General features: G+C 43.1%; 1 protein-coding gene across 1 annotated transcript in view; it reads right to left on the bottom strand.

The window, feature by feature from the left end:
* The window catches only part of LOC115849998 (protein WWC3-like), a 174,421-nt gene that overhangs the window by 15,631 nt on the left and 134,764 nt on the right, over positions 1–24,026 (bottom strand). The window contains 6 exon segments of the mRNA XM_060293136.2: positions 16,788–17,077; positions 17,532–17,706; positions 18,245–18,437; positions 19,511–19,597; positions 20,302–20,376; positions 21,118–21,241. Coding sequence (XP_060149119.1) covers positions 16,788–17,077; positions 17,532–17,706; positions 18,245–18,437; positions 19,511–19,597; positions 20,302–20,376; positions 21,118–21,241 — 944 coding nt within the window.

Here is a 24,026-nt window from a genome sequence, read left to right as displayed (position 1 = left end):
GGGGAAACTGCAAGACAAGAAAAGAGAGACCTAGAAGGGAAACCAGATACAGACTGTAATTTCAAGTTAAACAAGAGTAAGGCTGATCTGAGGGAACATGGGGAGTCTTTCCCCTTCTCCTCTCTAACACCCTGGAAGAAATAGAAATGATTATATGAGAAGAAAACAATTAAAGCAGTAATAGATACAGGAGCTACCTTTTACATTTTGAACCCTATCAAAATTAAAGGCTCTCTCTCTCTAACACCTCAGTACAGATGGTAGGGGTTTCTAATGCAAATATTAAGACGCTCAGATCATTACCTTTAGAATTATAACTAGGAGAACTTAAACAAAGGAACTCCTTTTTCCTAGTAGAATATACCCCTATGAACCTGAAAGGTATAGATTTATTAGGAACTTATGATGCTCATATTTCTTTTACTGTTAAGGGAGAAATGGTTTTAGCCCTAAAAGATTACTCAGATTTCTTCATCATATAATGTTTGTGACTGAGAGTGATGCTGAACAAGAAACTGCCAGGCTTAGTACCTGAAGAATTGGGGTCACTTGATCCTACTGACATAGGGAAAATACATTCTGCAGCAGCCATTAAAATTACCACAGACAAAAATAAACCCCTGTCCAATATCAGTCAATACCTATCGAGGCGGGAAGCCACAGAAGAAACAGAACTTTTGATATCAGCTTACATTAAGAAATGGCTTACTGTGCCTTACAGTAGCCCCTGTGACACTGCCATTCTGCCAGTTAAAAATCGAATGGCAAGAAAATTGAAATTGTCTCAAGCATCTTTTCCGACCACAACGCTATGAAACTAGGTATCAATTACAGGAAAAGATCTGTAAAAAATACAAACACATGGAGGCTAAACAATACACTACTTAATAACGAAGTGATCACTGAAGAAATCGAAGAGGAAATAAAAAATATCTAGAAACAAATGACAATGGAGACACGATGACCCAAAATCTATGGGATGCAGCATGGGCAGTTCTAAGAGGGAAGTTTGCAGCAATACAATCCTACCTTAAGAAACAGGAAACATCTCGAATAACAACCTAACCATGCACCTAAAACAATTAGAGAAAGAAGAACAAAAAAACCCCCAGAGTTAGCAGAAGGAAAGAAATAATAAAGATCAGATCAGAAATAAATGAAAAAGAAATGAAGGAAACGATAGCAAAGATCAATAAAACTAAAAGCTGGTTCTTTGATAAGATAAACAAAATTGATAAGCCATTAGCCAGACTCATCAAGAAAAAAAGGGAGAAGACTCAAATCAATAGAATTAGAAATGAAAAAGGGGAAGTAACAACTGACACTGCAGAAATAGAAAAGATCATGAGAGATTACAACAAGCAACTCTATGCCAATAAAATGGACATCCTGGAAGAAATGGACAAATTCTTAGAAATGCACAACCTGCAAAGACTGAATCAGGAAGAAACAGAAAATATGAACAGACGAATCACAAGCACTGAAATTGAAACTGTGATTAAAAATCTTCCAACAAAGAAAAGCCCAGGACCAGATGGCTTCACAGGCGAAGTCTATCAAACATTTAAAGAAGAGCTAACACCTATCCTTCTCAAACTCTTCTAAAATATAGCAGAGGGAGGAACACTCCCAATCTCATTCTACGAGGTCACCATCACCCTGATACCAAAAGCAGACAAAGATGGCACAAAGAAAGAAAACTACAGGCCAATATCACTGATGAAAATAGATGCAAAAATCCTCAACAAAATAATAGCAAACAGAATGCAACAGCACATTAAAAGGATCATAGACCATGATCAAGAGGGGTTTATTCCAGGAATGCAAGGATTCTTCAATATATGCAAATCAATCAACGTGATACACCATATTAAAAAATTGAAGGAGAAAAACCATATGGTCATCTCAATAGATGCAGAGAAAACTTTCAACAAAATTCAACACCCATTTATGATAAAAACCCACCAGAAAGTAGGCATAGAGAGAACTTTCCTCAACATAATAAAGGCCATATATGACAAACCCACAGCCAACATCATCCTCAATGGCGAAAAACTCAAAGAATTTCCACTAAGATCAGGAACAAGACAAGGTTGCCCAATCTCACCACTCTTATTTAACATAGTTTTGGAAGTTTTAGCCACAGCAATCAGAGAAGAAAAGGAAATAAAAGGATTCCAAATCAGAAAATAAGAAGTAAAGTTGTCACTGTTTTCAGATGCCATGATACTATACTTAGAGAATCCTAAAGATGCTACCAGAAAACTACTAGAGTTAATCAATGAATTTGGTAAAGTAGCAGGATACAAAATTTAATGCATAGAAATATCTGACATTCCTATACACTAGTGATGAAAAATCTGAAGGTGAAATCAAGAAAACACTCCCATATACCACTGCAACAAAAAGAATAAAATATCTAGGAATAAACCTACCTAAGGAGAAAGAAGACCTGTATGCAGAAAATTATAAGACACTGATGAAAGAAATTAAAAATGATACAAATAAATGGAGAGATATACCATGTTCTTGGATTGGAAGAATCAATATTGTGAAAATGACTCTATTATCCAAAACAATCTACAGATTGAATGCAATCCTTATCAAACTACCACTGGCATTTTTTACAGAACTAGAACAGAACATTTCACAATTTGTATGGAAAGACAAGAGACCGCGAATAGCCAAAGCAATCTTGAGAACAAAAAACGGAGCTGGAGGAATCAGGCTTCCTGACTTCAGACTATACTACAAAGCTACAGTAATCAAGACAGTATGGTACTGGCAAAAAAGAAAAACAGAAAGATAGATCAATGGAACAGGATAGAAAGTCCAGAGATAAACCCACGTACATATGGTCAACTTATCTTTGATAAAGGAGACAGGAATGTTCAGTGGAGAAAGGATAGCCTCTTCAATAAGTGGTGCTGGGAAAACTGCACAGGTACATGTAAAAGTATGATATTAGATCACTCCCTAACACCATACACAAAAATAAGCTCAAAATGGATTAAAGACGTAAATGTAAGGCCAGAAACTATCAACATCTTAGAGGAAAACATAGGCAGAACACTCTATGACATAAATCACAGCAAGATCCTTTTTGACCCACCTCCTAGAGAAATGGAAATAAAAACAAAAATAAACAAATGGGACCTAATGAAACTTCAAAGGTTTTACACAGCAAAGGAAACTATACACAAGACCAAAAGACAACCCTCAGAATGGGAGAAAATATTTGCAAATGAAGCAACTGACAAAGGATTAATCTCCAAAATTTATAAGCAGCTCATGCTGCTCAACAACAAAAAAACAAACAACCCAGTCCAAAAATGGGCAGAAGACCTAAATAGACATTTCTCCAAAGAAGATATACAGACTGCCAACAAACACATGAAAGAATGCTCAACATCATTAATCATTAGAGAAATGCAAATCAAAGCTACGATGAGATATCATCTCACACCAGTCAGAATGGCCATCATCAAAAAATCTAGAAACAATAAACGCTGGAGAGGGTGCAGAGAAAAGGAACACTCTTGCACTGCTGGTGGGAATGTGAATTGGTACAGCCACTATGGAGAACAGTATGGAGGTTCCTTAAAAAAGTACAAATAGAAGGACCATATGACCCAGCAATCCCACTACTGGGCATATACCCTGAGAAAACCAAAATTCAAAAAGAGTCATGTACCATAATGTTCATTGCAGCACTATTTACAATAGCCTGGAGATGGAAACAACCTACGTGTCCATCATCGGATGAATGGATAAAGAAGATGTGGCACATATATACAATGGAATATTACTCAGCCATAAAAAGAAACGAAATTGAGCTATTTGTAATGAGGTGGATGGACCTAGAGTCTGTCACAGAGAGTGAAGTAAGTCAGTAAGGGAAAGACAAATACCGTATGCTAACACACATATATATATGGAATTTAAGAAAAAAAAAACGTCATGAAGAACCTAGGGGTAAGACAGGAATAAAGACACAGACCTACTAGAGAATAGACTTGAAGATATGGAGAGGGGGAAGGGTAAACTGTGACAAAGCGAGAGAGTGGCATGAACATATATACACTACCAAATGTAAGGTAGATAGCTAGTGGGAAGCAGCCGCACAGCACAGGGAGATCAGCTCGGTGCTTTGTGACCGCCTGGAGGGGTGGGATAGGGAGGGTGGGAGGGAGGGAGACGCGCGAGGGAAGAGATATGGGGACATATGTATATGTATAACTGATTCACTTTGTTATAGAGCAGAAACTAACACAACATTGTAAAGCAATTATACTCCAATAAAGATGTAAACAAAAAAATCTAATGGCAAGAATTGGAGATTTGTACAAGGTTTGAGATCTATCAGTGCTACTATCTTCCTTGGTATTGTGCAGTGCCAAATACCCATACCTTACTGTCCTATATCCCTAAAATAGTGACTTCTTTACTGTGAAAGATTTCTGCAGTTCATTCTTTAGTATCCCTGTACATCCTGATGCCCAATATCTTTTTGCCTTTGCTTGGAATGAACTATAATATACATGGACCATGATGCCACAGGGCTACACTGAAAGCCCCACTTACTTTTCCCAGATATTAAAAGTGTACTTACAGGGGAGACCTTCAAGATGGCAGAGGAGTAAGACATGGAGGTCATCTTCCTCTCCACAAATACATCAGAAATACATGTACCCGTGGAACAACTCCTACAGAACACCTACTGAACGCTGGCAGAAGACCTCAGACTTCCCAAACAGCAAGAAACACCCCACATACCTGGGTAGGGCAAAAGAAAAAAGAAAAAACAGAGACAAAAGAATAGGGATGGGACCTGAACCTTGGGAGGTAGCTGTGAAGGAGGAAAAGATTCCACACACTAGGAAGCCTCTTCACTGGCGGAGATGGGGTGGGCAGTGGGGTGAAGCTTCCGAGCCATGGAGAGGGCAGTAATAGGGGTGCAGAGGGCAAAGCGGAGAGATTCCCGCACAGAGGCTCGGTGCAGACCAGCACTCACCAGCCGGAGACGCTTGCCTGCTCAGCCACGGGCGGGGGGGGGCTGGGAACTGAGGCTCGGGCTTCGGAGGGCAGGTCCCAGGGAGAGGACTGGGGTTGGCTGCGTGAACACAGCCTGAAGGGGGCTAGTGCGCCACAGCTAGCCGGGAGGGAGTCCAGGGAAAAGTCTGGAGCTGCCGAAGAGGCAAGAGACCATTGTTTCGGGGTGCGCGAGGAGAGGGGATTCAGAGCATGGCCTAAACGAGATTCAGAGACGGGTGTGAGCCGCGGCTGTCAGTGAGGACACAAGAGACGGGATTGAGACGCTAAAGCTGCCTGCTGCCACCACCAAGAAGCCTGTGTGCAAGCACAGGTCACTATCCACACCACCCCTCCCAGGAGCCTGTGCAGCCCGCCACTGCCAGGGTCCCATGATCCAAGGACAACTTCCCCGGGAGAACACAAGGCGCACCGCAGCCTGGTGCAACGTCATGCTGGTTTCTGTGGCCACAGGCTCACCCCACATCCGTACCCCTCCCTCCCCCCCGCCTGAGTGAGCCAGAGTCCCCGAAGCAGCGTCTCCTTTAACCCCGTCCTGTCTGAGAGAAGAACAGACGCCCACCGGCGACCTACACGCAGAGGCAGGGCCAAATCCAAAGCTGAGCCCCGGGAGCTGTGAGCACAAAGAAGATAAAGGGAAATCTCTCCCAGCAGCCTCAGGAGCAGAGGATTAAATTTCCACAATCAACTTGATGTACCCTGCATCTGTGGAATACATGAATAGACAACGATTCATCCCAAATTGAGGAGGTGGACTTTGGGAGGAACTGTAGACTTGAGGTTTGCTTTCTGCACTTAATTTCTTCTTGGTTTTATTTTTATCTTAGTTTAGTACTTAGAGTTGATTATCATTGGTAGATTTATTTATTTGGTTGCTCTCTTCCTTTTTTTTTAATATATAGATATATATTTTTTTCCTTTTTCTCTTTTTGTGAGTGCGTACGTGTATGCTTCTTGGTGCGATTTTCTCTGTACAGCTTTGCTTTTACCATTTGTCCTAGGGTTCTGTCTGTCCATTCTTTAGTATAGGTTTTAGCACTTACTATCACTGGTGGATGTGTTTTTTGGTTTGGTTATGCTTTTCTTTCTTTCTTTTTTATTTTTCTCTTCTTAATTACTTTTTAATTTTTTCAATTTTTAATAATTTTTTTATTTTAATAACTTTCTTCCTCCCTCCTTCCCTCCCTCCCTCTCTCTCTCTTTCTTTCTTTTTTTTTCTCCTGATCTGTGTGGCTGACAGGGCCTTGGTGCTCTGGTCACGTGTCAGGCCTGTGCCTCTGAGGTGAGAGAGCCGAGATCAGTACACTGGTCCACCAGAGACCTCCCGGCTCCATGCAATATCAAACGGCGAAAGCTCACCCAGAGATCTCCATCTCAACGCTAAGACCCAGCTCCACTCAGTGACCAGCAAGCTTCAGTGCTGGACACCCCATACCAAACAACTAGCAAGACAGGAACACAACCACACCCATTAGCAGAAAGGCTGCCTAAAATCATACTAAATTCACACACAACCCAAAACACACCACCAGACGTGGACCTGCCCACCAGAAAAATAAGATCCAGCCTTATCCGCCAGAACACAGGCACCAGTCCCCTGCACCAGGAAACCTACACAGCCCACTGAACCAACCTTACCCAGTGCAGGCAGACACGAAAAACAACAGGAACTATGAACCTGCAGCCTGAGAAAAGGAGACCCCAAACAGAGTGAGTTAAGCAAAATGAGAAGACAGAGAAACACACAGCAGATGAAGGAGCAAGATAAAAACCCAGCAGACAAAACAAATTAAGAGGAAATAGGCAGTCTACCTGAATAAGAATTCACAGTAATGATAGTAAACATGATCCAAATTCTTGGAAACAGAATGGAGAAAATACAAGAAACATTTAACAAGGACCTAGAAGAACTAAAGAGCAAACAAACAATGATGAACAACACAATAAATGAAATTAAAAATTCTCTAGAAAGAAAAAAAAATTCTCTAGAAGGAATCAATAGCACAAAAACTGAGGCAGAAGAACAGATTAGTGACCTGGATGATAAAATAGTGGAACTAACTACCACAGAGCAGAATAAAGAAAAAAATGAAAAGAATTGAGGACAGTCTTAGAGACCTCTGGGCAAAAATTAAACGCACTAACATTCGAATTATAGGGGTCTCAGAAAAAGAAGGAAAAAAAAAGGGTCTGAGAAACTATTTGAAGAGATTATAGCTGAAAACTTCCTTAACATGGGAAAGGAAATAGTCAACCAAGTCCAGGAAGCGCAGAGAGTCCCATACAGGATAAATCCAAGGAGAAACATGCCATGACACATATTAATCAAACTATCAAAAAAGAAATACAAAGAAAAAATATTAAAAGCAGCAAGGGTAAAACAACAAAAAACATACAAGGGAATCCCCATAAAGTTAACAGATCATCTTTCAGCATAAACTGTGCAAGCCAGAAGGGAGAAGCAAGTCATATTTAAAGTGATGAAATGGAAAAACCTACAAGCAAGATTATTCTACCCAGCAAGGGTCTCGTTCAAATTCGATGGAGAAATTAAAACTTTTACAAACAAGCAAAAGCTAAGAGAATTCAGCACCACCAAACCAGCTTTGCAACGAATGATAAAGGAACTTCTCTAGGTAGGAAACACAAGAAAAGAAAAAGACCTACAATAACAAACCCAAAACATTAAGAAAATGGTAATAGGAACAAACATACTTATCTATAACTACCTTAAATGTAAATGGATTAAATGCTGCAACCAAAAGACACAGACTGCCTGAATGGATACGAAAACAAGACCTGTATATATGCTGTCTACAAGGGACCCACTTCAGACCTAGGGACACATACAGACTGAAAGTGAGGGGATGGAAAAAAGATATTACATGTAAATGGAAATCAAAGGAAATCTGGAGTAGCAATTCTCACAGCAGACAAAATAGACTTTAAAATAAAGACTATTACAAGACACAAAGAAGGACACTACATAATGAGCAAGGGATCAATCTAAGAAGAAGATATAACAATTGTAAATATTTATGCACCCAACATAGGAGCATCTCAATACATAAGGAAAATACTAACAGCCATAAAAGGGGAAATTGACAGTAACACAATCATAGTAGGATACTTTAACACCCCACTTTCTCCAATGGACAGATCACCCAAAATGATAATAAATAAGGAAACACAAGCTTTAAATGATACATTAAACAAGAGGGACTTATTTGATATTTATAGAACATTCCTTCCAAAAACAACAGGATACACTTTCTTCTCTAGTGCTCATGGAAAATTCTCCTGGATAGATCATATCTTGGGTCACATATCAAGCCTTGGCAAATTTAAGAAAATTGAAATCGTATCAAGAATATTTTCTGACCACAATGCTATGAGACTAGATATCAATTACAGGAAAAAATTTGTAGAAAATAGAAACACACGGAGGCTAAACAATACACTACTTAATAGACAAGAGATCACTGAAGAAATCAAAGAGGATATCAAAAAAATACCTAGAAACAAATAAGAATGAAAGCACGACGATCCAAAACCTATGGGATGCAGCGAAAGCAGTTCTAAGAGAGAAGTTTATAACAATGCAATCGTACGCCAAGAAATAAGAAACACCCCAAATAAACAATCTAACCTTACACCTAAAGCAATTAGAGAAAGAAGAACAAAAAAAACCCCCAAAGTTAGCAGGAGGAAGGAAATCATAAAGATCAGATCAGAGATAAATGAAAAAGAAATGAATGAAATGATAGCAAAGATCAATAAAATTAAAAGCTGATTCTTTGAGAAGATATACAAAATTGATAAACCATTAACAAGACTCATCAAGAATAAAAGGGAGAAGACTCAAATCAATAGAATTAGAAATGAAAAAGGAGAAGTAACACTGCAGAAATACAAAGGATCATGAGAAATTACTATAAACAACTATATGCCAATAAAATGGACAAACTGGAAGAAATGGACAAATACTTAGAAAAGCACAACCTTCTGAGACTGAACCAGGAAGAAATAGAAAATATAAACAGACCACTCACAAGCATTGAAATTGAGAGTGTGATTAAAAATCTTCCAACGAACAAAAGCCCAGACCAGATGGCTTCAGATGGCTTCACAGGACCAGATGGCTTCACAGGTGAATTCTACCAAACATTTAGAGAAGAACTAAAAACTATCCTTCTCAAACTCTTCCAAAATACAGCAGAGGGAGGAACACTCCCAAACTCATTCTGTGAGGCCACCATCACCCTGATAACAAAACCAGACAAGGATGTCACAAAGAAAGAAAACTACAGGCCATTATCACTGATGAACATGGATGAAAAAATCCTCCACAAAATACTAGCAAACAACATCCAACAGCACATTAAAGGGAGTATACACCATGATCAAGTGGGGTTTATCCCAATATATGCAAATCAATCAATGTGATAAACTATATTAACAAATTGAAGGAGAAAAGCCATATAATCATGTCAATAGATGCAGAAAAAGCTTTTCACAAAATTCAACACCGATTTATGATAAAAACACTCCAGAAGCAGGCATAGAGGGAACTTACCTCAACATAATAAAGGCCATATATGACAAACCCACAGCCAACATCGTTCTCAATGGTGAAAAAGTGAAAACATTTCCTCTAAGATCAGGAACAAGACAAGGTTGTCCACTCTCACGACTATTATTCATCATACTTTTGGAAGTTTTAGCCACAGCAATCAAAGAAGAAAAATAAATAAATGGAATCCAAATTGGAAAAGAAGACATTAAGCTGTCACTGTTTGCAGATGACATGATACTATATATAGAGAATCCTACAGATGCTACAAGAAAACTACTGGAGCTAATCAATGAATTTGGTAAAGTAGTACGATCAAAATTAATGCACGGAAATCTCTTGCAGTCCAATACACTAATGATGAAAAATCTGAAACAGAATTTAAGGAAACACTCCCATGTACCACTGCAACAGAAAGAATAAAATACCTTGGAATAAACCTACCGAAGGAGACGAAAGACCTGTATGCAGAAAACTGTAAGACACTGATGGAAGAAATTAAAGATGACACAAACAGATGATATAAACAGTGTTGTATCATCTGCGAAAATGACTCTACTACCCAAAGCAAGCTACAGATTCAGTGCAATCCCTATCAAACTACCAAGGGCATTTTTCACAGAACAAGAATAAAAAATTGCACAGTTTGTAAGGGACCACCAAAGACGCCGAATAGCTAAAGCAATCTTGAGAAAGAAAAACTGAGCTGGAGGAATCAGGCTCCCTGACTTCAGACTATACTACAAAGCTACAGTAATCAAGACAGTAAGGTTCTGGCACAAAAACACAAATACAGATCAATGGAACAAGATAGCCCAGAGAAAAACCCATGCACATATGGTCACCTTGTTTTTGATAAAGGAGGCAAGAATATACAATGGAGAAAAGATAGCCTCTTCAATAAGTGGTGCTGGGAAAACTGGACAGCTACATGTAAAAGAATGAAATTAGAACACTCCCTAATACCATAAACAAAAATAAACTCAAAATGGATTAAAGACCTAAATGTAAGGCCAGACACTATAAACTCTTAGAGGAAAATATAGGGAGAGCACTCTATGACATAAATCACAGCAAGATCCTTTTTGACCCACCTCCTAGCGACATGGAAATAAAAAACAAAAATAAACAAATGGGACCTAATGAAACTTCAAAGCTTTTGCATAGCAAAGGAAACCATAAACAAGACCAAAGGACAACTCTCAGAATGGGAGAAAATATTTTCAAATGAAGCAACTGACAAATGATTAATCTCCCAAGTTTACAAGCAGCTCAATATCAAAAAAACAAACAACCCAATCCAAAAAATGAGTAGAAGACCTAAACAGACATTTCTCCAAAGAAGATATATGGATTTCCAACAAACACATGAAAGGATGCTCAACGTCACTAATCATTAGAGAAATGCAAATCAAAACTACAATGAGGTATCACCTCACACCAGTCAGAATGACCATCATCAAAAAGTCTACAAACAATAAATGCTGGAGAGGGTGTGGAGAAAAGGGAACCCTCTTGCACTGTTGGTGGGAATGTAAATTGATACACCCAATATGGAGAACAGTATGGAGATTCGTTAAAAATCTAAAAATAGAAGTAGCATACAACCCAGCCATCCCACTACTGGGCATATACCCTGAGAAAACCATAATTCAAAAAGAGTCATGTACCATAATGTTCACTACAGCTCTATTTACAATAGCCAGGACATGGAAGCAACCTAAGTGTCCATCAACAGATGAATGGATAAAGAAGAAGTGGCACATATATACAATGGAATATTACTCAGCCATAGAAATATATAAAACTTGAGTTATTTGTAATGAGGTGGATGGACCTAGAATCTGTCATGCAGAGTGAAGTAAGTCAGAAAGAGAAAAACAAATACCATATGCTAATATATATATATGGAATAAAAATTAAAACTGGTTCTGAATAATCTAGGGGCAGGACAGGAATAAAGATGCAGACGTAGAGAATGGACTTGAGGACACGGGGAGGGGGAAGGGTAAGCTAGGACGAAGTGAGCGAGTGGTATGGACATATATACACTACCAAATGTAAGATAGATAGGTACTGGGAAGCAGCCGCATAGCACAGGGAGATCAGCTCAGGTCTCTGTGACCACCTAGAGGGGTGGGATAGGGAGGGTGGGAGGGAGATGTAAGAGGGTGGAGATATGGAGATATATGTATATGTACAGCTGACTCACTTTGTTATACAGCAGAAACTAACACACCATTGTAAAGCAATTATACTCCAAAAAAGATGTTAAAAATAATAATAATTTTTTAAAATGTGGACTTAATGTGATCCAGCTTTTCCTCATAAGTCGATTTTCATACCATATGTAGATTATTTGCTGTTGTGTTCAAACCCTTGATACATAATCAGCAAGACACCCTGTACTTGCTTCAGAAGTTAGCCTCAAAGGGATATAAAGCACCCAAAGAGTAATTACAATTTTGTGAGGCTAATGTAAAATACTTAGGATGTTTGGTATCTAAAGAAGGGGTTTCAATTGCTCTAGAGGCAATTTGGCTTTCCCTGCTCCTAAAACAAGAAGGCAAGTAAGGGGATTTCTAGGCCTTGCAGGCTACCAAAGGCGCTGGATTCCAAATTTTTCTTTAGTGTCTCGACCATAAATAATTTGCCTAAACAATACGAACCTGAACCTCTTGGTTGGGGAATTGACCATTGCGAAGCCTCTGGTTTCTCTAAAGGGCTTCCTGGCAAAGGGGCATCCGATCTATGATTTTCCCTTTTTTTTCTCTTTGTGCATAAAAACAAGGGTGCCACACTAGGAGTATTAACTCAACTGTATGGCAGTCACTAATGACCAATAGGATATTACTGCCAGCAGCTAAATCCAGTAGCTAAGGGCCTCCCCCTTGCCTCCAAGCTGTCACAGCAATAGCTGTTGTTTGTCAGACAACAGAGGAGACAGTCATGAGTCACCCTCTCACCGTCTTTGTTCCCCACTCCATGAAAACTCTACTAAACTCTCTTCACACACAACCTTATTCAGCGAGCCATTTAACTTGAGATTGTAATCATGAGATTGTATTCCTCTCACCAAACATAATTCTCCACAGGTGTAATGAACTTAGTCCAGTGACCTTGCTCCCAGAAGAATCAATAGCAATAATGAAAAGTAAGATTGCATTGTTTTAACTGACAATTTTTTATCTTAAGAATCAAATGGCAATAATGAAAAGTATGATTGCATTGTTTTAACTGACAGTTTTTTATCTTCTAGGATTGACTGTCAAGAAAGCCCACTGTATAATCCTGACTTTATGTTATTCACTGATGGTTCATACTTAAGAGGACCTCGTGGAATGTACCAGGCTAGTAACGCTGTCGTTTCTCCACTGTGTATCCTTGAAAATGGGCCCTACCTAATATCTTTTCTGCCCAACAGGCTGAACTAACAGCACGAACAAGAGCCTGTCTGTCATTTGGCAAAAGGAAAATCTGCTAACATTTACACTGCCAGCCTCTATACTTTTGGGGTGGCACATGATTTTGGTATGCTTTTGGGAAAAAAAAGAGGGGGGATTTTTAACAACCTCAGGACAGCCTGCCAAAACTGGGAAACAAGTAGCAGAATTATTAGATGCAATTCTGTTGCCATGTGCACCTGCTGTTACTAAGGCATGGGGCCGTTCAAAGGCTAACACTGCAGAAGCAAAAGGAAACTCTCTAGTCGATCATGCTGCCACGACAGCAGCTCTGAAAAACAACAACAACCAACTAACCACTGTCTTTCCCTTTCAGCCTCCCAGTAACCTTACTGATATACTGCTGAAGTTTCAGGGAATGGTGTTTGCTGAAAATGGTTAAAGTTTTCAGAAAAAGGAAAAAGACACCTAAACACAGAATGGAGGAAGAGTCAACTAACAAAGAGCTGTGGACAGGTCCAAAGGGAAAGCCTATCTTTCTGTTTGGAGCTCAATATCCTATTTCACAATATATTTATGAGTTAACTCATTGGAACCCAGATAAGGTGGTATTACGACGTAAACAATATTTTTCAAAGCCTATTTTACAATAGCCCAGAAGGTTTACTCAAGATGTGCAACTTGGCCAAAATATAACCCAGGGAAGCATTTACACAGTTCTCAAAGAAATTTCCCATCACCTGCAGGTCTTTTTGAAATTTTGCATGTTCATTTTATACAAATGCCTCACTCAGAAGGTTATCAATACATTCTTGTTATAATTTGAATGTTTTCACATTGGGCTAAGGCATTCCCATGCAGAAAGGCCACAGTGCAGTAAGTAGAGAAATCAATTTTAGAAAGGGTGATACCTCTTTGAACAATCCCCTCAGAAATACATAGTGATAAAGGAACTCATTTTACTGGCCAAATTATTAAGAAAATTTGCAAGATTTTTCCAATTACGCAGCACTTCTATTGTGTTTATAATCCCCAGTCTTCTGTTTAGTAGAAAGAACAAATGGAACAATTAAAAAACAACTGGCTAAAATTATGGATGCTTATTCCTCACCTGGCCTAAGGCCCTTCCATTGGTTCTCAACCTCATATCCACCTCTCTTGGCAAACATCACTTCTCTCTCTTTGAGATGATCACAGGGAGAACAATGAGATTGAATGATGAACTATATTAACATATTATTAAAAGGAGACGTATTACATCATGGCATAGGCTTAACTGCATTTTTCAAAGGATATTCTAAGCTTGTTTCTGAAGCATATCATAGTAATCTATCCTCAAACGAAGATCATATGCCCCATGACTTACAACCTGGAGATTACGTACATTGGAAAAGGCAGTATTTAAAAGACTACCTCCACCCTAGATGCAAGGTCCCTTATCAGGTTCTTTTAACTAACTCATGTGCAGCAAAACTGAAGGGAACTGACTCTAGGATTCATGCTTCCCACCTAAAAAGGGCTCCTGCACCAGACTGGTCTATAGGGAGGACTGATGACCTCAAACTCACCTTAAAGTGATGCTCCAATAGGAAAGAAACACCAACACCAGGATGAGAAGGTGACATCAGAAATAGACAGCTATCCCAACAGGCTGGACCTGACCCATACGGTTATTTACAACATTTTATTCTTGGTTTCTTGGACTTCTGCACAGAAACCAAATGTTTTCCTATAATGGGAACAATTCTGTGCAAATTTTAGAAATCACTCCAATTGTTGGGACTATGGTCAATTACCTGCACCCGGTACTTCTGGGTTATCTTGGTGGGTTTCTCCACTCCAAGGGTCTGATTGGATGGCCCTCAGGAAATTTATTTTAGAAGAAAGAAATTATAGTTCTGTCAGGCCACTACTGATATTACTAGATGGGACCCCCTCACTTGGCCAATCAAACATACTTATTCTGACCCTAGCCATAAATATGAGTTTTCCATTGAGGTCAGTCAAGCTCAGTCAGAACAATGAACTGAATTTCAATCAAAAGGTGTAACTTTTTAATTATTAGGAGTGACCCTCCCTCAGTTATGGGATGGATTTTTACGGCTGAAAATGGTCATCAAATACGCTATGGCCGTCTAAGTTTAAAGACCTCCCTACGTTGGGAACAGTTAAATCACTCTAAAAATCATCAGCCTGACGACACTAGTACATTATGAAAAATGGTAATATATCATTTCCCTTAAAGATAGTGATAGGTATGGAACAGACTGGGTCAGGCGATGAGAATACAGTGGATCGTACGTAATGGAACTCAATGGCTTTGTGGGTCCAATATACGGCCCTGGCTTCCACCAGGATGGCTAGGAAGGTGTACTTTAGGATTTCCTTGGGCTCAAGCCCACTTATGTAAAATTTAGATATAAGTCCAGCAAATTTACCATCAGTATGAGCCCAATGGACCAAGAGATCTGTATCTCACTGGTATGATTACTTAGCAGTTATTTTTGTGCCTTCAGTAGGTCTGGAAGATATAGTTTCCCACATCGAAGGAGTAACAGAATTCAGTCAAAAGGCCTTAAATGATAGCAACCATGCTATTAGCCTACTGAATTCTGAAGTCTCTATGATGAGAAATGTGGTGCTACAAATTGCTTAACTTGAGGTGCCTGGTTTCCTTTAATTAACTATAATCTTTCAATGTTCCAACTACATAGTTTTTGTGGCAAAACCCCTATATATCCTGGCTCCTCCCTTACCTTTTTGGAGCAGTCTCTCAGAGCTACCTGAGAGGGTGTCTCCCAGGCTATAGTCCTCAGAAAGTCTGCCAAATAAAACAGAATTCTCAGCTTTTAGATTGTGCTTTTTTTTTTTTTTTTCAGTCAACAAAGCACAACGGAACAACGGAGGAATTTTGTGCGTGGACTTTATACTCGATGTCATTGTTATATTTTCTGAGTATAACTCTACTGTTAAGTATGAAAATGTGCTTGTTCTTAGATTTGTACTGAATTGTTTAGGAGGAATGTGTCACAATCTTGAATTAGTTTTCAAATGATTCAGAAGGAAAAAGAAGCTGGGTGCACACTCACATATATACACACAAAGAATGGAAATGTGAAGTATTAACAAAAGTGACTAGGGCATAATTTAAACGTTGGGGGGGGGGAAATACCAAAACTGCATCCCATGGCTGCTTACTCTGATTTGGGTCAATGATTGTAAATAAAAGTGTTATAAAGTAGAACAATCATAATTATTGGCAGCCTAATCCAAAATAATTATTCTTGATGTAATGCACTTTAATCCACTTTAGAAAGATGCCAAGCGAGGGGCTGTATGTCCCCATTTGTTATGTGCTGAATAGTTTCGGAACAAATATCTCCTCACTGGAGATACGGTGATGGGCACAACTAGGATCAGGTGAACAGAAGGGCCAAAAGGATGCTTCACTGCTCTTAATGTCAGAAACGGAGAAAAACGACAAGCGTCCAAAACGTTAGGAACGCACAAAACACCCTGAGCCACACGCGGCCCTGAAGATGGCACCTGAAGGAGTAAAAATCCACCCCATTTAGTTGTCCTTTCCTTTTAATTTAAAGTAGACAGACGTTTCCATGGTACCTGCTGTTTACAGATCTGAGGCCACTCACTTCAGTTCCCTCGCGTAGGGCACACAGGCCCTCCTTCCAGGGCAGCACATGGTGCTGTGAGGCAAAACATCAGGGGCTCCGCGAAATCCTTTGTCCTTTTCTGCTTACCTTCAGAGGTGGGGGCTGAAGTTTCTCCAGGCCGTAAGGGTCTGCCTGGCCAGCAAACGTGTGTCCGTGGATGGAGCTGACACCAACGCAGCAGGGCTCTGGGTGCGGGGGGCTGGTCTGGGCACAGCTGCTACAGCCACTGTCCACCGAGTCGGCTTGCCAACTCCTGAAGGCGGGCATGGCAACAGCCCCCAAAACGTTCATCAGGGCACTGACTTTACTGCTGCACTCAGAGCACAGCAGCAGACACACCCAATATTTGCTTCCAGTGACTGAAGACGGTTGCTTTTCTTATAAAATGAAAGGCAGTTCTGTTTCGTAGGGAAGACAGAGCTACAAGGCCTTTCATTAAGAGGGTCTGTCGGTGTGTATCGCCCAATTGCAGCCGCTGAAGATGCCAGCATCCCGGAACCCCCTCTCCCCGAGCCCGCCCAGCCTCCTACCCATCCCTGAACACACACCCTTCCCCCTCTGCCGTGCACTTTCCCTTTCGGAAATAAATTCCTCTCGAAAATAAATCCAGAGAAAGCTATTAGGAAGAGGTAGCAAGCTTTGGAAACATGATGCTCTTTATGGAAAACCATGGAAATAAAGCAACACGAAAGTGCTGCTGGAAAGGACCCGCCGGGAAGCGATTCCCTCACAGTGCCTGCCCATCTGAGCTATTCCTCTACTGCGGTGCCTGCCCATCTGAGCTATTCCTCTACTGCAGACACGTCTGCCCCGAGTCCAGCGTTCACCCACGGGCTGCTCCGGGGAAGACGTAAAGGGGTATCGCAGGGTCCCGGGAGTCGCTGTGTCCCAGCCGCTCGTCCTCCCGCCACGGGGGCTCAGGGCCGGTGAACACCTGCACCGAGTACCAGCGCAGCTGCATCTCGCTCGAACCACTGTAATCAGCCAAGTTAATCTGACCAATGCCCTGCGTGGTGTTTAAAAAAAAAAAAAAAAAAAAGGCACAACAGGCCCTGAATGACTACACCTTAACAACCAATGGGCATCAAGGTTACCCTTGAATCTTAAGCAGAAAGAATGAAAGTATTTCATTCTTACTAACAGGACTAAGGTAAAATGAAAGTAGTGTTAAAGTGGTGTTGGAGGATCCTAGGGAGGATGGCTCTCATGTTGCTTATTCAGCTCTATTAGAAACTGCTAGGAAGGGAACAAGGACAGACAACAAAAGGTAACACACAGTGAAGAAAATGGAAACTTCAGGATTGGATCTCACCTAGACTCTGGCCTATATGCTTCCTCCCTTGCTGATTTTAATCTGTATGTTACTCTGAAACAAACTGTAACCAAACAGAAAAACAGACAGAAACTGAGGAAGAGAGACAGGAAGAAAAGCAGGATTAAGGGAGAAGACAGGACAAGAGAAAGACTGATGTCAGAGACTGACAAAAAGAGAGGGGGAGAGAGGGGTGGAAGGTAGGAAGGAGAGGGTGAGGAGGGCACCGTACCAGCAGTTCTTCCTGCAGCTGAGGATTCACTGAGCACATGTATAACTGAAGTGACTTCAACATCACCATGTCTGAATGCACGGGGATTCTGCAAACTTCATTAAACACCAAGGGGGCTTTCAATTCCAGAGCCTTAGAGCAGAACGTGTTTGGTGTGCCAGGGTCAAGCGGAGGCAAACAGACGCAGATGTGCCTGGAATCGAGACAGGGAGAAAAGAGCATGGACCACATACACGAACACCCCTGTATGTTACGCTTTGGATGTGAATAGGTAAAACTGAAAAGTCCTTTGGAAAAAGCCCTTTTCTCAACAAAAAGAAAGTCCAAAGAACTGACCTACCTTTGGAGAGGAAAAAAAAAAAAGGAAAAGAAAAGAAAAGAAAAAATTAGCAAAAAGAAAACATAAAAATCAGCAATTATAACTTCAGGGTGAGTCAAACAGACTTTCTGCTTTCATCATCTTTGTGGCAAAACATCTGCACTGATCTCTCCACGACCCCATGGCTCCCTCTCCAAGCTCTGCCTGCTTTGCCTCTCAGAGTGCTCAGGCACCAGCCGGGCTGGGCTCCCGGCCCTATCCACCCCTAGCGTGGAAGCCAGCACCCAGAAGAAGCTCCAGCATCAGTGGAGTGAAGTACACGTCAGGGCGAGCAGAATCCCAGGGCGAACACTCAGCCGCTGAAAACCAGGCTGCTTCCAAGGCCTTCGGGAGGCCAGTTTACAAAGACGACTCACGGAAGGGGAGGGCACCGTTGGGCGTGAACACCCATCACCGGTGGGTTCACCCGCCAGGGTAAGTGGGACCTCACACCCCCATCGGGCACCCATCTCCCCACTGGGGACAACACAGATTTCCTTCTCCCTGCTCGGACAAGGATGCCTGAGCCCAGCCTGAGGCCTCTTCAGGCACCTCATCAGATCGCAAGAGCCGAGTGTGGCTGTGTCGCCACCAGCCTTGTGACCAGAATGGACGTTTTAAGCCCCAACGCTGCCGATGATGGGCACCCGGCACTTTGTCAGCACGGCCACGGCACATAACCAGCCTGGCTCCAGTAACTCCACCTGCCTCAAATAATAAACCAGCCTCTTCTTAAAACTTACAATCCTTTAGATTTCAGACAGACACCCCTAGCGTTTTATTGTAAATTCAGGTTCCAAGACAGTCTTTTCCCTCCCCAAACTGCCACGTGCAGCAGGTCAGCCAGTGGTGCCATGTGGAGGAGGGCCCGGGGGGAGGACACAGCCCCCACTGGCGCGGGAGCTTACATTTTGCAGTCTTCCTTCACCACCAGCCCGGCAAAGTTCTTCAGCTGGAGCACGTTCACGAGGAGACACTCGCTGGCACTGTCGTGCCTAGAAAATAAAATGCACGTTCACAGACTGCAAATGCCCCACGGTGCAGAAATCCTGCTTGAACGCCTGCAGTGGTCCTCACCCCACCCACAGGGGACCTGTGCAAAGTCTAGAGGCGTTTCTTACTGTCACACTGAGTGGAGGGGGGCTACTGCGTGTACTGGGCGGAGGCCAGGGCTGCTGCTCAACACGCCAGAGGGCACAGCACGGCCCCCCACCGAGAGTGACCCAGCCCGAATGCCACGAGTGCCGAGAAACACTAGGATGACAAGAGTGAGCAAAAGAAAGCTGCTGGGATGTGAACATCCTGCCTCGTTCGTCTGAACACTGCTGGTTACTGCCTTTCTAGACACTGTAGCTAGAAACCAGAACGCTTAGTGTTGCACAGCACCTGGCTACCCCAGCTCCGGCGGGAACTTCCCCGAAGGCCGGACTGTGCCCATGGGGTGAGAGTCCCTGGCTGTGACTCGCTGTTGGAGGACGACAATGGAGCCGCTCTTGCCCATCTCTCCTTCCCGCCACCTCTGTCCTTTCACCTGAGACTGCTGAGATGGGCCCAGGGGCACCCAGGCCAGGGAGCAGCAGCCGGATCACGCGGGTCCCTCCATCCCTCCTGGCCTGTGTGTGGAGGTGTGAGTCGCCGGGCGGGCCCCAATCTACCCATCGTCTTTACGAGCAACAGGGAAGGAGTCTTCTGTACTCACAAAAATCCAACATGGATCTGGGGCCCCTCGTTACCGCAAGCGTCTCCACGCGCAGGGTCGTCAGCATCCTCACTCCTGAACACAGTCGGAAAGGCACCGCGTTATTCCAGGGGGGCCTGGTTACCTCGGACTCGGCAGAAGCTCTCTCACACTAGGGGTGCTTCTTACTGAGAGGGGCTTTATTAAGTTGCAACATAAATAAATGCTTTAAGTGACTGGCAGGGCACGGCAGGTCCCCAGGATCCATGACGTCACCTCCCAGGGTACCTGCTGACGAAGTGGCCTTTTTCAGAAAATACCTCTCAAAACCACATGTGATATTCACGACAAAGTTCAAAAACATACTCTTAAAAGCTTTGCAGGCGGGACTTCCCTGGCGGTCCAGTGGTTAAGCTGAAAAAATGACATCAAAGGTCTCAAACAAAATAAAGCCCACAAGGAGTTTTGCCCTTGCAAAGTGATTCCTCCAGCTAAGGAAAGGGGACGGGGGGAACATCCATTTCTAGTGAATGTCCTTTCCAGAAAAGCAGGTCTCCCTCGCACACGGGTTCTCCTTTTCCGGCTCTACTGGGCTCATGCCTTCCAACCCCCGGGGCCAGAGAGAAAGCAGTCATGCTAGATGCCCGAAGCCAGGCCAGTCCCCAGACGCCACCTGGGAGCAGAGGGGGTCCGTGGGGATGCTCAGGGCCCCTACCGCATGGAGAGAAGCCAGGAAAGCTGCACCCCGGAGACACACAGAGTGTCAAGCCAGACAGGTCTCGGCAGGGGTGCCTTCTGGGAAGTCAGCCCAGGGAGGCCAGAAGGTCAGCTTCTAACCTTTCGGTGGGAGGTTCAAACACGCCGCTGTCGCTGGCCAGCGAGTAATCGGACAGGCAGGCGGACACGCAGCGCACTCTCCGCTCCAGCCTCTGGGCGTCGCTGTCTTCTTGGGGGGTCGCTGCTGCAGGCGAGAGAGACATGGCCAGTCTCAGAAGGCAACAGGGCGGGAGCCCAGGGCAGAGCAGAGACAGGCCAGCACGTTTGCAGATGTGTGTTTACATGCACTCTGCTCCAGTCTTTTCTTATACTGGAACAAACAAATGGAACAAACAGGCTTCTGGCTACTTCTTTAAAAGCTCTTTAAATGATCATCAATCTCCCTTCACCTCCTTAATGAGCGCACAGGTCAGAAGGTGGCGGGAAGGCCCTTGGCGTGGCCCTTTGAGAGTGTGTCACACGGGAAAGCCTGGAGAGAGATTTCGCCTGCACGTGGACGGCAGAGCGCTCTCCGAGAAGCAGGTGGGGGATGTTTCCTCCTTGACGCTGCTTGGTATTCTCCATACTTTATACAAGGAACACAGGCTACACTGCTTTATAATCAGAAAACAGAGTTTTTAAAAATCATCAAATAACCCCCAACAAAATGGAGTGACTTTCGAGTCAGAGGACACAGATGCACCCAGACTGGGCCTTTGCCAACGTCTCCGTGACCCCTCTGCCGCTCTAACTGCAGCGTCCTCCTCAGCAGCCCTGGGGCCACACTGGCTTCTAGAACTGTCTCCTGGGATTAGGAAGGACCATGACTGGGCAGCTTATTTTTGTCTCATATCTATTGTAACCAAGAGCAAAGACAACTACTGACATTTTCCCTTTTATCATTTCATCAACTCTTTCTACTCCTTCCCTCACAGCAACAAGTTTCTTTTAACAAAAGCAACAGAAAGAGGCATGCTGTCTCCTGCTGCTAAATGTGACGATGGACACAGGAACCTCAATGCTTCTGAGAGAGGCACACACAGTTAGAACACAGGCTTAAAGCATGAAGCCCCAAACTGAGCCTCACTCTGGCATCACAATGCCTCTTGTTAATAATGCAGGTCCCTCTTGTCTTTCTATGTTCTCCGGCCATCTAAGCTCTAGAAACTGAAAATCTAGACATCTGTGCACCCCTGACACCAATGACCATCTCTTTTCTTTTTTTTTTCTTTTGCCTGCGTTGGGTCTTCGTTGCTGCGCTGGGCCTTCTCTAGTTGTGGCGAGCGGGGGCTACTCTTCATTCCGGTGCACGGGCTTTTCAGGGCGGAGGCTTCTCTTGTTGCAGAGCATGGGCTCTAGGCATGCGGGCTTCAACAGCTGCAGCACATGGGCTCAGTAGTTGTGGTACACAGGCCCTAGAGCATGCGGGCTTCAGTAGTTGCAGCTCTGGGCTCAGTAGTTGTGGCTCGCGGGATCTAGAGGGCAGGCTCAGTAGTTGTGGTGCACGGGCTTAGCTGCTCTGTGGCATGTGGGATCTTCCTGGACCAGGTTTGAACCCGTGTTCCCTGCATTGGCAGGCGGATTCTTAACCACTGCGCCACCAGGGAAGTCCCCAACCATCTCTCTTTTCAGCCAAATTATTATTCACAGCAACCATTAAACCCAAATATATTCATCGGGGTACAAAACAGACAGGGCTGTGGCCTTTGGCCTCACGATGTTAACTGCAGACAAAAGCTGACCTTTCAAAGGCCTGCAGCGCCCAGTGTGGGGGCCACTGGCCCCGCCTCGGCCAAGGGCAGAAGCTGGCTCCGTCCTGGGGTGGCCAGAGGCACCGACTCTCAGATCGTAGATGACGACTCCCAAGTCCAGCTCTGCTCGTCACCCCGGCCCCATGGAAGGACCCAGAGCCTCCAGCTCTAAACTGCAGATAGAACCCCTCAGTTTGCTCCATGGAACCCCAGCAAACACAATGGCTCACTACTCCCATTCCCAGCCCTGACACTCGGCCCTACACGCCTTTAAGGAAGTAACACCACACAATGATCCAGTTAACTTCCAGGCAACCCAATGGTGTGACTGCCAAAATTTCTCTCTCATTGCAATGAAAGTGGATGAAGAGAGAAAGGAAATGGGGGAATCAATCCTCAGTGATCCTGGGCTTAGCACCTTCAAGGAGCAACTGGATGCAGGAGTTGACAGAAGGAGGTACGGTCAGCACTTGCCCTGGGTGAGAAAGAAAGCACACGGCACACCCCACAGTACACACCGCAACCATCTGCTCTTGGGTTTCAAGGCAACGAGACGGAGAGTGGGGAGCAATGCCAGTGAAGTAAGGAATAAACAAGCTTCCACACGTTCATTTTATAAACCTCAGACCTTTCCATCATTAAACACAGACAAACAGACACTGAGACCTAAGGACAGCAACGCTGCTTGACAAAAGGGAGGAAAGTATAAGGAAAATCACATCGTGGGCAAAGCTGCCAGCTGGCATATTAAAATAATGAAAGTGTTAAAGTCTGGGGAAAAAACGCAAGAAGGAAAAAATACGTCAAGCTCTTAGAAAAGTTCTTACACAACTTTCATAGCCAGGATGAATACCGTTCAAACGACAACAACAATAATAAGAGCAACTGTTGAGCTACATTAAAGCACAGCTATGAGCTATGCCCTTCCTGACCACACCCCGACCATCCTAAATACATTGATTCACTGCACAAAGATGTGGCACAGCCTGACCAGCAAGGCGAAGGAGAAGTCCAAGGTCACTTACAGTGAACGTTTCTGTCGAGCCGCATGAGAAAAGAGATAAAAAAAAAAAGCACAAAGTGAAAAAACTGTAGAATTTAAGACAACAATTTTAAACAGGGTATGAATGTAATAAAAACATCAATAAACAGATGAACAAAGTCAAAATATTTATGGACTTATATTAGCAAACACCAGTGCGAAATGAAAACAGGAACAGATTTTAGAATCGTGACACA

The sequence above is a fragment of the Globicephala melas genome, chromosome Y (genome assembly GCF_963455315.2).
Source record: "Globicephala melas chromosome Y, mGloMel1.2, whole genome shotgun sequence".
Taxonomy (NCBI): Eukaryota; Metazoa; Chordata; class Mammalia; order Artiodactyla; family Delphinidae; genus Globicephala; species Globicephala melas.
Note: the sequence above shows the minus strand (reverse complement) of the source record. Positions and strands in the feature narration are given on the sequence as shown.